Raw genomic sequence first — 14,973 nt, 5'->3', positions numbered from 1 at the left:
ATTTTCTTTTATTTTTTTGTTCAAACATGAAAATAATAAGTAAACTTATATATTTTTCTCTCATAAATGTGCTTACAATCAACAGCATTTACCGCCGGTATTTTGCTGTAAATGAATGAATTATTTTTAAAAAGCGCGCCATTTTTCAGCTGACGTCGGCCGACGCAAAAAAGTCCAATTTTCGGCGTAGGACTACTGAGCGCCGCCGAATCACATTTTAGCCAAAAAGGCACATCCGGTTGTCCTACTGTTAGGGCGTCTTGAAATCTTTTGACAGCATCCGAAGTTCCAATTTTAAACCTTTTCCAGCTGGACCAAATAACTACTTTCCTTTAAAATTCTGGACCCAATTTTTTTACAGTGAAATGTCATCCCCTACTTGCGATTTGAGACATTTGGAGAAATAAATTTGAAAAGGGTATAAAAATTAATGGCAAGTAACCCACTGTCAACACTAGAGACTGTATTTGTGAACAACGAAAATATCAAGGGACGACAATTGTGGTCATAATTTTACTTTCACTTTTTTTCTTTAATTATACAAAAAAAAAAAAAAAACATAGAACAATAATCTAAGAAAATCGATGTAGAGCGGTCCTGGTTACACGTTATCTTGGTATTGCACAGACCAACCAAAGGTTTACATACGAACAGGTATGGTTCGATCGGAATTGTCAAAGTTAAAGCAAACGAATTATGACTTATGGCAGTACAGGTTTCAAGTTACTTTATATCAGTAGAAGACCAGTTTCCAAGTCCTCGGACCAAGTTAACAAGATAATGGTCCTAGGGCTGGTCAGAGACGTTTTACATCCTGTCACAGGTTAATACTGACCAGTCCAAATGACTGGTTATAAACCTAACTTACTTTACAGGTAAGGACTGCAATCATCTATACTTCAGCAATTATCCCCCGAAAAGCAGAAACGCATAGAATATTTATACAACATAATAATACCAAATTTATAAAGAATACGTTTTCCATTTCGTGCTTTCATCATCTTGCCAGTTGGATTGAAATCTATTAGAAAAAAACTGTTTCATTTTGTAATAATTCGCTACGTATAAACATTAATCGGATGAAATAGCGATTGTACCAAGCGTTTATGGCTTGACATTTCATCAAATAGTAACTATATTGAGAGCTCATCCCTTTTTGGGTTTTTATTTTAATTATAGTATGCATTTTTTTTTTTTTTATGACAAAAAGAAACTTTCCTGCATTCTGTAAGTCAAATACACAGAAAATAGACAACACACTAATGATTGGATTGTACATTTCAGAAAACACAACTAACACTTTCTATCATTTCCAAAAGAATACCAGTAATGATAATGATTAACTGCATTTCCAAAATAAATGATGCTGCGTTGTCACGATCTCGCCTTTAATATTTCTGCATTTCAGGCATTTATGTTAATAACTTCTCCATAATTCATTTTGATTATTTATATTTTGTCATAACTTTCTCGTTAGCGTTTCAAACATCACGAAAACCTCTAACATAACTAGCTGAAAAGTTTTATTATTTTATGAATTTCGTGTTGTCTATCAATTTATATCTAATGAAATATGAAATTTATAAAATTTATTATAATTGTAACATAAATAATAAATTACAAACGAGTTACAATAAATAGCAATCCAGATATAGTACTTTCTCCATCAGCAGGTTGTTGATATTGGTATCATTCAAGTGTTTTATTTTATTAAGCTGATCTCGTTTTCTTGGACACAATCAAGAATCAGTGAATCGTCGAATAAGAAAGCAAACTTTACTCATTGTACAAGAGTGTTATCAACCTAAAGTATATTTAATTCCACATAAAAAGAGAGCCGGTTAGTGTCTTAATAAATTATTATAAAGGAAAATCACGAAAATACTGAACTCCGAGAAAAATAAAAAATGAATGTGTCTAATCAAATGACAACATCAAATGATAAAACACATCAAACGAAAAGAAATCAACTGTCATACTCCTGATTTGGTACAGGCATTTTTAAATGTAGAAAACGGTGGATTCTACATTATTCCATAGCGCTGAACCAATCACTTGTATTACAGTCGCATTCAATTCAATTGTATTAACATTGTTGCGAGAAAAAAACCCAAATACTAGGTAAAACTTTCAAAATAGGGGTAAGCGATTCATGTTAAATACTGTCGGTCTAACACGGAGAGTTTCATTGACTCTCATACTCATATATATTTATATTGACAAGATAACTTTTGTTCTCAACTGTGTACGGGAGAAGTCTGAAGTTTCTTCCCATACTGATTATCTACCAATTATCTTCTGATACTTGTTATATTTAGTATGTTATAGTGTCTGCAGAAATGTATATATACCGTCTTTAGTCATGCTGTTTGTTCAACAGACTTACTTTGAGTGTTCACATACCCAGTAACTTACATTGTCTCTAAAATATATAAATACCATTTCAAGTCACGATGTTTGTTATAAAGACTAACATGGTGGGTTCACACAGCATGTAACTTAAATTGCCTCTATATAGATGTATAAATACCGTCTTTTGTCACGATGGTGTGTGATACAGACTAACTTGAAGTGTTCACAATACTTTTACTAATGAAATGATTGAATACCACCTTTAGCTATGAAGTTTGTTATTGATACGAACTTGGATTGTTCACACAGCAAGTAAATAAACTCATCATAGAAACCAGGACTTAATTAAGTATATACGTTAGACGCGCGTTTCGTCTACCAAAAAACTCATCAGTGACACCCGAATAAAAAAAGGCCAAATAAAGAACGAAGAAGAAGAGCATTGAGGACCAAAATTCCTAAAAGTTTTGCCATATACAGCTAAGGTAGTCTATACCTGAGGTTGAAAAGCCTAGTTTATTTAGTGTTTCAAAAAATCAAAAATTTGTAAAGAATAAATTTATAAATATAACCATATCAATGACAATTCATTTCAGCACAAAAGTGCTTACTACTTGGCTTGTGATACCCTCGGGTAAATATATCTCCGCCAGCAGTGGCATCGACCCAGTGGTTGTAAATGAACTCATCATAGATAGCAGGACTAAATTTAGTATATACGCAGACGCGCGTTTCGTGTACAAACGACTCATCAGTGTTGCTCGAATCCAAAAGAGTTTAAAAGTATTTGTTATAAAGACTAACTTGGAGTGTTCACATACCAAGTAACTTATATAGTCTCTATACACATATTCAAATACCGTCTTTAGCCATGATGTTTGTTATACAGACTAACTTGAGTGTTCACATACCAAGTAACTTATATAGTCTCCATAAACATATTCAAATACCGTCTTTAGTCACGATGTTAGTTAAACAGACTAACTTGGAGTGTTCACATAGCAAGTATAGGTTATATTGCCTCTATAGAAATGTATAAATACCGTCTTTAGTAATAATGTTTGTTCTATACAGACTAACTTGGAGTGTTCACACAGCTAGTAACTTATGTGGTCTTTATAGAAATGTATAAATACCGTCTTTATGTTTTTTGTCCATGGATTTATGAGTTTTGAACAGCGGTATACTACTGTTGCCTTTATTTAGTTATGATGTTTGTTCTATACAGACTAACTTGGAGTGTTCACACAGCTAGTAACTTATGTGGTCTTTTTAGAAATGCATAAATACCGTCGTTAGTCAGGATGTTAGTTAAACAGACTAATTTTGTGTGTTCACATAGCAAGTATAGGTTATATTAACTCTATTGAAATGTATAAATATCGTTTTAGTCATGATGTCTTTTATTGAGACCCATTTTGAGTCTTCATATAGCCAGTTACTCATGTTATTTATATAGAAATGTATAGATACTGTCTTTATTCATTTCATAATGTTTGTTCTACAGACTAACATGGAGTATTCACACCAGCTCAGTATGACATGTATTATAATATGGTCATTTTTATAAATTTCCTGTTTACAAAACTTTGAACTTTTTGAAAAACTAAGTATTTTCCCATTACAGGCAATTATTACCTTAGCCGTATTTGTCACAACTTTATGGAATTTTGGATCCTCAATGCTCTTTAACCTTGTACTTGCTTGGCTTAATACTTATTTCGATATGAGCGTTACTGATGAGTCTTATGTAGAAAAAAACGCTCGTCTGGCGTTCCAAATTATAATATTGGTACATTTGATTGTCGAAGACGTTTACGATTGAGATGAACTTTTCATATATATAATTCAATTAGGTATTTTTTTATTTTAGAATTAATTATTAGGTTAGTGGTTTATAAATAATGTAGGAATACATAAAATTTATAGGGATGTAGATTTGTTCTAATTTTTAGCTTTATTGGCCAAGGGAAATAGTGTATTACAGGTTAAAAATTAGCTACCTACATGTCAACCCCTACCGATAAACATGTACTTCTGTTTTTGAATATGATCTTCCCTGAGAAGTCAAACGATTGCTAGGGTTAACCTCATTATTTATTAATTTTATAATTAAGGTTTGTTCCGATTAAGTTTATGTCTGGAATATTTTATTCCTTTAAATGACTGTTTATAGAGATTAGTTTCACATATTCATGTTAAGCCTTGTCAGACTCATCAATATTGGAAACTCTGATATTAATATTCACTGTTTTAATTGTATTTGCATTTTTGATGACACAGTTTGAAGTAGAAAGTACAAATAATTCTTTTTCTTATATCACTTCTTTCATATTACAAATCAAAAATATTAATTTTATAGATTAAACGTATATCTTAATAGGATCAATTATCATTGTGAAATACATTTTCGAATTATCGATTCAAAAGAATATTATATTAAGTAAAATACTCTTTAAAAGAGGGACGAAAGATACCAAAGGGACAGTCAAACTCATAAATCTAAAACAAACTGACAACGCTTAATTAGGCTAAAAATGAAAAAGACAAACAGAAAAACAATATTGTACATGACACAACATAGAAAACTAAAGAATAAACAACGCGAACCCTCCAAAAACTAGGGGTGATCTCAGGTGCTCCGGAAGGGTAAGCAGATTCTGCTCTACATGAGCACATTTTGAGCATCTTAGGACCAACACTTGAAACGATTTTTGTTTTTCATTTACCTAGTTTTGACTATTGAACAACGTTATACTATTGTTGCCTTTACGCAATCGGCTCATCTGGAGGAACCAAGCGTTTGGTGGATTTATTGTGTTCAATGTTTAGTTTCCATATTGTGTTTTATGTATTGTTGTTTATCTGTGTGTCTTTATTCGTTTTTAGCAGTTCTATTCCATTCAATCAAAAGTCAAAATGTCAACACGTGCACCTCCCTAAATAATGAATATGTAAGTTTATGGTGCGATGCTATATTAGTAACTAAATACGATGCTATAATATTATTTTAAGCCTTCAAAGGGTTTGAGGACGATTGTCGAGTTTTTATTGAAAAGTTAAAAACTATATTTCACGGTTTGACTTAAAATCTTTTAATGTCATAATGCTTATTTGGCCTTGACGTTGTCATTGTTGTTGTCTTGCTTAGACATCTCCATGATGTATGTTATTTTTTTTTTACACTTCACTGCAGTATCTTAAGTTATTCGTCACAACACTGATAGCATTCCATGTATCGTTCGATTGAAGCGGCTGATTTTGGATTGTCGTTTCCCAATTGTAAACTCAGTATATTATTATGTTCTTATTCAATACTTCAAACGAACATAAAGCATTTACAAAGTAAAAACTCAACACAGTTTTTGGTTATCAGCTCGCCCCGACAGCACAGAAAGCTTGTTTTTATTATACAATAAACAAATGTCCAATTTGCTATCATCGACCGCTGCCATCACATATAAACACAATCTACAATAGAAAAATGTTCTATAAGTTGAAAAAAAAATCATTTCGATTTACACACATGTATTTTATCAACTATTTTCTACATAACATACTGATTCACATTCCTTTGAAATCTTAATAAAAGGGGTGGGTGGGTGGTAAACGAACATTTCTGTTGGATAGGCGAACCTCGAATGACAATTCTAGATACCTTATTATAATTTTAGCGCTAAAATTCTAGCATGGAGTTTTCATGATTGATATAATTTAAACCGGTAATAACTTACTGATAGTCCAATCAAATTAAACATAAACATGTTTTGATTTATAACACACGTGTTAAAAGTAAACAAATACACGTGTTCCCGAGTAACCTTTATTTCTATCGATACTATCGGTTCTAAGGTTACTTATCTGATACTTTGAGTCTATTATAGAAATTAAGACACTTCATTATGTACGCCATAGTTCACTTAAAATGTATTTGATTTGATTTCTTAAAAGAACGATGAGCACATTGTTTGCTTCTCTATTTATTTTCATTAGCAACCTGAAAATGTACAGCTTTCATCGTGTCGCTGAAGACGAAATCCGTGCTTTTACCATTGTCATCGCTAAACTTCTCAATGTAGCTGTTGGAAATTTAACAAATATGAATGAGTTCAAACAGTACCAATACTAAAAACAGGCTTACGCATATACAATTTATTTCAGTCACTAACCCGCGATATCATGGGTGTGTTTTGATAACAACGCTTTACCTCTTGGTGCATGTGTTACTATTTCAGTCAAATCAGTTGATGTAGAAGTGTTTGTATTTGCAGAATTCGGCGTGCTTAATGTTTTTTGTATTCACAGCGTTCTGTATGTCACTGTTGCTGGAGATGTGTCTGCACTTATCATCTTCATGAATGTCGTAGCAATAAACTGCCTTACAGGTATTGGCGTTATAATATAAGTTCTAGCAGCCACTGTGGTAGGTGGTCGGTCTATGATAAAGAACAAATAGATTGACAGCGTATCACATTACATTTTGTTGCAAATGCACATGCTCGAAGCTACTTGTCTCATTTATTTGTGTCCTAGACCTTTCGCAATTTAAAACAGATCATTCGGCTGTTGTTTTAAAACAGATACTAGAACACACCCGCGAAATCGCGGGCATTAAGAGCGAAGTTTAAATTATGTAAAGTGTTATTGGAACAATTTTCAATTTGTAAAATATTGAATGACTGGAGAATTCAGCAAAAGTATCATAAGTCATAGCTATAGGTTATTGGGGACAGGAAAATGCTTTTTTTTTTTTTTTTATCCCTCCTCCTTTATTTCCAATATTCCCATTTTTTGGTATTCTATCAATTTCAATACGAACATAAATTTAGTATGTTATGAACAAGTAATTCAGTGGTTGTTGTTTGTTTGTGTTTTACATATTTGTTTTTCGTTCATTTTTTTTGTACATAAATAAGGCCGCTAGTTTTCTGGTTTGAATTGTTTTACATTGTCAGTTCGGGGCCTTTTAAAGCTGAGTATGCGGTATGGGCTTTGCTCGTTGTTGAAGGTCGTACGGTAACCTATAATTGTTAATATCTGTGTCATAGTGGTCTCTTGTGGAGAGTTGTCTCAACAGGGCAATCATACCATATCTTCTTTTTTTTTTTATAATCAATGAATTTTGTAAAAGATTTAATGACTGGAGAATTTCAGAAAAGGTATCAAAAGTTCACATGAATATTTTTAGCGCTTTTCTGTTTATTATGAACATTCATTACTATATAAATATAGTGCATTTACTTTAAATTCTAAGTTTACTAATCGATCCATAGTGATCATTCATATAGTATACAGACCCGCTCTATTTAATAAACTTTGTGACTGCCGTGTATAGTAAACTTGAAAATGAAAGCAGATAGAATTCTGAAAATACACTTTATTCTTTGTATAGTATGTTCAAAGTATACAGAAAAACGCAAACCGGAAGTCTAATCCGACTTAAAATTTCGTTCAATGACGGGACAATATCCGGATGCCTTTTTTCTCGTTTTTCTCCAAAAATAACTCAATCTGAATAATCATATGAATGGATGACAAATGGCACTATGCACTGTACCTATAGGACACAGAGGCGTGTTGATCAATTAATTGTGGAAAGAAGAGAAGCGACACCCAAAATGAGGTCTTCTCGTATAATAGTATAGAAGATGCAAAAACAATCATTTAGTCATAGTATAAATATAAGCATTTTTGAGTTACTGACATCTGGTCTGCGTTGAATTCAGAACGTCACGTTAAACCGTTATTATAAGACACCATTGAATAGTCGTCGTAAATACAATACAAACACTTTTAGAATCTAAATTATAACTGTGTGATTGTGAAGGTGTAATACCACCATTGATTTTCCCCTATTAGTCTTTGTTAAATTTGCACTTTTAAAAAAATTGTGCAGAATTTATCTTTGATTCATATAAAGAAATACTTGGCATGAGTAAAGCTTTATCCTGTCCAGTTCTATAGAAAAAGTTTCACATAACATTTCATTGCATATAAGAAAAAACCCATCATTGGAAGTTAACCAATCAAATTTCTCCCTTATTCTATCTGTGTACAAGGTTTAGTCACCATGTAACCTCAAGATTACAAAATTTTCTATAAAAATCACAAATAACACATAATGGTGTTTTGAAATACCCAAGACATATGTTTATGACACAGAAATAGTTTTACTGCAATAATATGTAGGATTAATTACTTACAACGGTCAAATTCAAGGGAATATTTTTTTAGACCTACTTTCGTATGCAACCGGATGTGACGTACCATGATTTGGTGGTATTACACCTGAAATGTGTGTAGAATCACTGGGAGTGCAACAATTAAAGAAACACGTAGCATGACTATTTCATTGATCCTGCAATTGAATATGCTAGTGATTGTAAGCTGTTATTGAATAACTTAAACTTTAACATACTTTTGTTATTAGTATATTGATCAAACAAAGATATACTACATTATTGTTTTCCTGATTTAACTTAACACTTCTACTAAATCTATATTTCCCCTTTCATGTGTAAGTTGAAATTAACTAACAGTCATATTGGTCATGAGTACATAACACAAAACCCTAACTCCTTAAAACACCATTCGCGAAGAATTGATGAGCATGAAAAAAATATTCATGCAATAGCTGTTATTACAGACTAGGGGAATAGCTCTGGTAGCATGGATGGAGGCGATTACTTACGGACACATAAAAGCACATCATCTTCCATTTCTACATTTCTATCAGACAAAGAATGACGTCACACACATAAATATACGATACCGGCAAAAGGACAACAACTCTATCTTACACATAGAAACATATTTCGACCATACATACTGATATTTAACACTGTGATGTATTTTTAAAATTTGTAGTGGCTGTGTGTTTAATTCGACGTAGGTTTTGTATGTTTTATAAAATTGATGTGACTTTCTTATCATACCATCTGAGATTCTTCAGAGTTAATTTCATTCTTTTATACGCTAAAAATGTCTCATCTTCTTACTGAAGGCGCTTATATTTCAAACTTGATTGTTCTGCATAGGGTATAAATTGAAAATATACAAACAACTACAAACTATATCGTCTTTTTCCAGTACAGGAAGTTCACATTTTCTGACATCTCTCAATATTTAGCATTTTGTAAATGCAACATGAATCTCTGACATAAGTGATGATTTTAACTTTCAATTTCCATTAACCTAGATTTTAATAGTATTATACACTTTGCTTTATTTTACAACGTTTGCACGCCCCAGTAAGTATCTTTAATTGGTGCATGCTCTCAATATATGGTATATTTTAACTAAAGGGATATGCTCTTGATATGTATAAACTGATTCAACAGCCCATATTTGTATGGTCACCATCTTGAAATAATTTTCCGGTGTATAGACTGACAAACGACAAAGTGTATTGTTTGAAGATGTCTTCTGCTCAGTTTCAAAATAAAAAACTTTCCATAAAACTTGTATATATTGATAGGGGATTAATTGTGGGATCAAAAAAGACAAAAAATAGGGGTCAATGTGTTTGTTTTGGAGATATTAGCCATTTGAATTATGGCGGGAAAATGTTCTCTCTTTATTTTTCATAGCTTTATCAATGACCAGTTAAAGTTTTCAAAAACTATTAAAAAATAAATAAGATTTTATAACACTTTTACAAATTGCTGTGATGTGTGTGGTAAATGTGTCAGTCGGCGTTGCAATTTACAAATCCACATAAGACACATACAGGCGATAAACCATATGACTGTGATGTGTGGGGTAAATGTTTCAGTCGCCGTTGTAATTTACAAATTCACACGAGAACACATACAGGGGATAAACCTAGCTTGTTTTAGGCGCGTATTTTCTTTATTTTTTAAGCTATTTTTTTACATTGTTTGACGATGAGTTTCTGTTCTGAAAACCCAATTATGGCCCCTATATATATAATTACGATCGAATTTTTATATTTAGTTCTTTTACCCTTAAAATTAATTAAAGATAGCAAATTAAACTTATATAGCCAGTTTGACCTCGTCCCTAACGATGTACAATGTAAATAAAACATTTTTTAACATTTTTTTGATTTATTGTCCCTCAAGTTAAATAACAACTCGTGTGCCCGACTAAGGCTAACTGGTTTAATTCATTTTTGAGGTATTTATCTTAATTTATATCTGGAAGCAGTACACCGAAGACGCAATGTTTTATGTTCACTATAAACAGAAAAACTATGTAGCAGTGCACTTATATAACACGGCTATAAGTATCCGTTGAGGAGGTGTTCCATCATTGGAAGGAAATCGTATTGAAGAATATAACGTTAACGTTGGTCTCGTTCCCTCGACCTATATTTCCCCTTCAAAATAAACAAAGTAAGATATATTGATGATTAGAAGACAATGGTTTCTTTTATTCTCTACAAACTGGGGTGAGCAATAAATGGGCAGACTTCACTGTTACACTGTTTATAACGTGAAAATTACGAAGAAGCTGTTATCTGCTTTTCAAGACTGAAATTTGTCATGTAAGACTATAAATTGTATATATATGTTTTCCTTTTTGTCATATTTAGAAATGCTCGAATTTGTACGTACGGGAAACAAGGAACATTATCCCCATACGAAAAATTAATTCTAAATACATAGATATAGGAATGTGGTACAAGTGCCACTGAAACAACTGTCCATCCAAGTAACAATTTATAAAAGTAAACCAATATACGTGTTGTAGGTAAAACAATACACCTTATCGCTATTCCCGCTTGACCCGAGAATCTGTTCCGCTTGACCTATTGGCGTCATACAACAATCACTTTTCCATTGTGGCGTCAGATATTTTGAATTATGACGTCAAATTTTACCGGTCCCTGTGTGATGTCCAGTAATTGCGGACAAATAGCAATAAGGTGTATAGCCTTCAACATGGAGCCTATAGTTATTATATTGAACGTTTATCCATTCACATCATGAAAAAATGCAAATATTTTTTTTTATTCATTGTAATCAGATGTATAAATCACGATTACTGTCTTTGCCAATGTTATCATTAATTTATTAAATTAGACACTTTCAGAAATGATGAAGTCATTAATTTAATTAAATCGTACAAACAAGGATTTGTATCACTATACAAATCCTTGGTACATACATGACATATGACAAAGTAATTGTAATTTAATCAATTACATTGTCAATTTTGAAAGTAATCAGACCATCTCTGGATAGTGTGGGATAAGAGAGGGGGGTAGGAGGGGTCCTGATCCCGAAATCCCGGACTTAAAAAAACGAAATCCCGAGGTCCCGAATGTAAATAAAGTAAAACCCGACGTACCGAAATCCGAAAAAAAGGATTCCCGGAACCCGAAATCCCGAGCTTAAAAAAAACCGATCCCGGAGTCCCGATAAAGGTCCTATCCCCCCTCATAAGAATAACCCAAACCTATACAGATGCATGCATGAATACAGAGAATTTCAAAATAGATACATGTATGTTATACAGTGATTATACATGTTATATGTAAATTGCAGAAAAGTATCAAAAGGTTTATATGTCTAACTCTTTATATTTGTTTGTTCCTTACAGAGTTGTATAAGAACGCACATTCTTGAGATAAACATTATCAATAAGATGTCAGAGGGAGGAGATGATTTAGTCACAATCAACGGTACTCTACAGAAACACATCAACACACTGGCTTGTAAAACACATCATAAATGTGATGTCTGTGCTAGGGAATTTAGTCAAAGTGGTGACTTAAAAAAACACCTGAGAACACATACTGGTGAAAAACCTTATAAATGTGATGTTTGTGCTAAAGCATTTAGTCAAAGTAGTCACATAAAGAGACACTTGATAACACATTCTGGTGAAAAACCTCATGAATGTGATGTTTGTTTTCGAAAATTTACCGACTTAAAGAGACATATGAGAACACATACTGGTGAAAAGCCTCATACATGTAACGTTTGTGCTAGTGAATTTTCTCAAGGGAGTCAACTAAAAGCACACATGAGTACACATACTGGAGATAGTCCTCATGGCTGTGATGTATGTGGTAAAGGTTTTCGTTTTCTAAGTTATTTACAGATTCACATGAGAACTCATACAGGCGATAAACCCCATGAGTGTGATGTTTGTGATAAAAGCTTTAGTCAGCATGGAACTTTACGGATTCACATGAGAACTCATACAGGTGATAAACCTTATAACTGTGGTGAATGTGGTAAAGGGTTTAGTCACCGTAGTAATTTACAGAGACACACGAGACTACATACAGGGGATAAACATGATAAACCTTATGACTGTGATTTATGTGGTAAAGTGTTTCGTAATAGGCGAATTTTACGGTACCACATGACAACACATACAGGTGATAAACCTAATAACTGTGGTGAATGTGGTAAGAGGTTTAGTAATAGGATGATTTTACGTGAACACATGAGAACACATATAGCTGATAAACCTTATAACTGTGGTGAATGTGGTAAGAGGTTTAGTAATAGGATGATTTTACGTGAACACATGAGAACACATATATACAGGTGTTATGACTGAGATACATGTGGTAAAAGATTTGATCAGAGTGATGCTTTACAGAAACACATGAGAACACATACAAGCGATAAACCGAAGTAATTTACAATGTCACATGAGAACACATACAAGCGATAAACTGAAGTAATTTACAATGTCACATGAGAAAACATACAAGCGATAAACCGAAGTAATTTACAATGTCACATGAGAACACATACAAGCGATAAACCGAAGTAATTTACAATGTCACATGAGAACACATACAAGCGATAAACCGAAGTAATTTACAATGTCACATGAGAACACATACAAGCGATAAACCGAAGTAATTTACAATGTCACATGAGAACCCATACAAGCGATAAACCGAAGTAATTTACAATGTCACATGAGAACACATACAGGGTTAACACTTCATTTGTGTGATGTATGTGGTAAAAGATTTAGTCCGTATGTGATTAACATGAGAAATATCGTGAATGTGACTTACAATGTACCATGATGTATGTGGTAAACATGATCGTTTTCGTGAATGTGATGGACAATGTACAATGATGTATGTGATAAACATGATGAATATCGTGAATGTGACGGACAATGTACAATGATGTTGGTACACATGATAAATATCGTGAATGTGACGGACAATGTACAATGATGTATGTGGTAAACATAATAGATGTCGTGAATGTGACGGGCAATGTACAATGATGTATGTGGTAAACATGATATATATCGTGAATGTGACGGACAATGTACAATGATGTATGTGGTAAACATGATATATATATATCGTGAATGTGACGGACAATGTACAATGATGTATGTGGTAAACATGATATATATCGTGAATGTGACGGACAATGTACAATGATGTATGTGGTAAACATGATATATATATCGTAAATGTGACGAACAATGTACAATGATGTATGTGGTAAACAAGATTAATATCGTGAATGTGACGGACAATGTACAATGATGTATATGGTAAACATGAGAAATATCGTGAATGTGACTTACAATGTACCATGATGTATGTGATAAACATGATGAATATCGTGAATGTAACGGACAATGTACAATGATGTATGTGGTAAACATGATAGATGTCGTGAATGTGACCGGCAATGTACAATGATGTATGTGGTAAACATGATTAATATCGTGAAAGTGACGGACAATGTACAATGATGTATGTGGTAAACATGATAGATATCGTGAATGTGACGGACAATATACCAAATTGTACAATGATGTATGTGGTAAACATGATAAATATCGTGAATGTGACGGACAAGGTACAATGATGTATGTGGTAAACATGATATATATCGTGAATGTGACGGACAATGTACAATGATGTATGTGGTAAACATGATATATATCGTGAATGTGACGGACAATGTATAATGGTGTATGTGGTAAACATGATATATATCGTGAATGTGACGGACTATGTACAATGATGTATGTGGTAAACATGATAAATATTGTGATTGTGACGGACAATGTACAATGATGTTTGTGGTAAACATGATATATATCGTGAATGTGACGGACAATGTATAATGGTGTATGTGGTAAACATGATATATATCGTGAATGTGACGGACTATTTACAATGATGTATGTGGTAAACATGATAAATATCGTGAATGTGACGGCCAATGTACAATGATGTATGTGGTAAACATGATATATATCGTGAATGTGACGGCCAATGTACAATGATGTATGTGGTAAACATTATATATATCGTGAATGTGACGGACAATGTACAATGATGTATGTGATAAACATGATGAATATCGTGAATGTGACTTACAATGTACCATGATGTATGTGACAAACATGATAAATATCGTGAATGTGACGGACAATGTACAATGATGTATGTGGTAAACATGATATATATTGTGAATGTGACGGACAATGTATAATGAGGTATGTGGTAAACATGATATATATCGTGAATGTGACGGACTATGTACAATGATGTATGTGGTAAACATGATAAATATCGTGAATGTGACGGGCAATGTACAATGATGTATGTGATAAACATGATAAATATCGTGAATGTGACGGACAATGTAC

At 32.9% G+C, this 14,973-nt stretch overlaps 1 protein-coding gene across 2 annotated transcripts; it reads left to right on the top strand.

Moving 5' to 3' along the window:
- Positions 1 to 10,692: 10,692 nt before the first annotated feature.
- LOC134719771 (zinc finger protein 239-like) lies at positions 10,693 to 13,726 on the top strand. 2 transcript variants are annotated; one of them, XM_063582732.1, is made up of 2 exons: positions 10,693 to 10,861; positions 11,920 to 13,726. In XM_063582732.1, exon 2 carries the CDS (start codon positions 11,965 to 11,967, stop codon positions 12,889 to 12,891), a length of 927 nt encoding a protein of 308 aa, XP_063438802.1. In that variant the 5' UTR covers positions 10,693 to 10,861; positions 11,920 to 11,964; the 3' UTR covers positions 12,892 to 13,726. The 2 variants fall into 2 exon arrangements, with proteins under 2 accessions (XP_063438802.1, XP_063438803.1); XM_063582733.1 differs by having other exon boundaries at positions 10,694 to 10,765.
- Positions 13,727 to 14,973: the final 1,247 nt, after the last annotated feature.

Source organism: Mytilus trossulus, chromosome 5, assembly GCF_036588685.1.
Source record: "Mytilus trossulus isolate FHL-02 chromosome 5, PNRI_Mtr1.1.1.hap1, whole genome shotgun sequence".
In the NCBI taxonomy this organism is placed as follows: Eukaryota; Metazoa; Mollusca; class Bivalvia; order Mytilida; family Mytilidae; genus Mytilus; species Mytilus trossulus.
The sequence above is the reverse complement of the archived record's forward strand: the minus strand, read 5'-3'. Positions and strand labels throughout refer to the sequence as shown.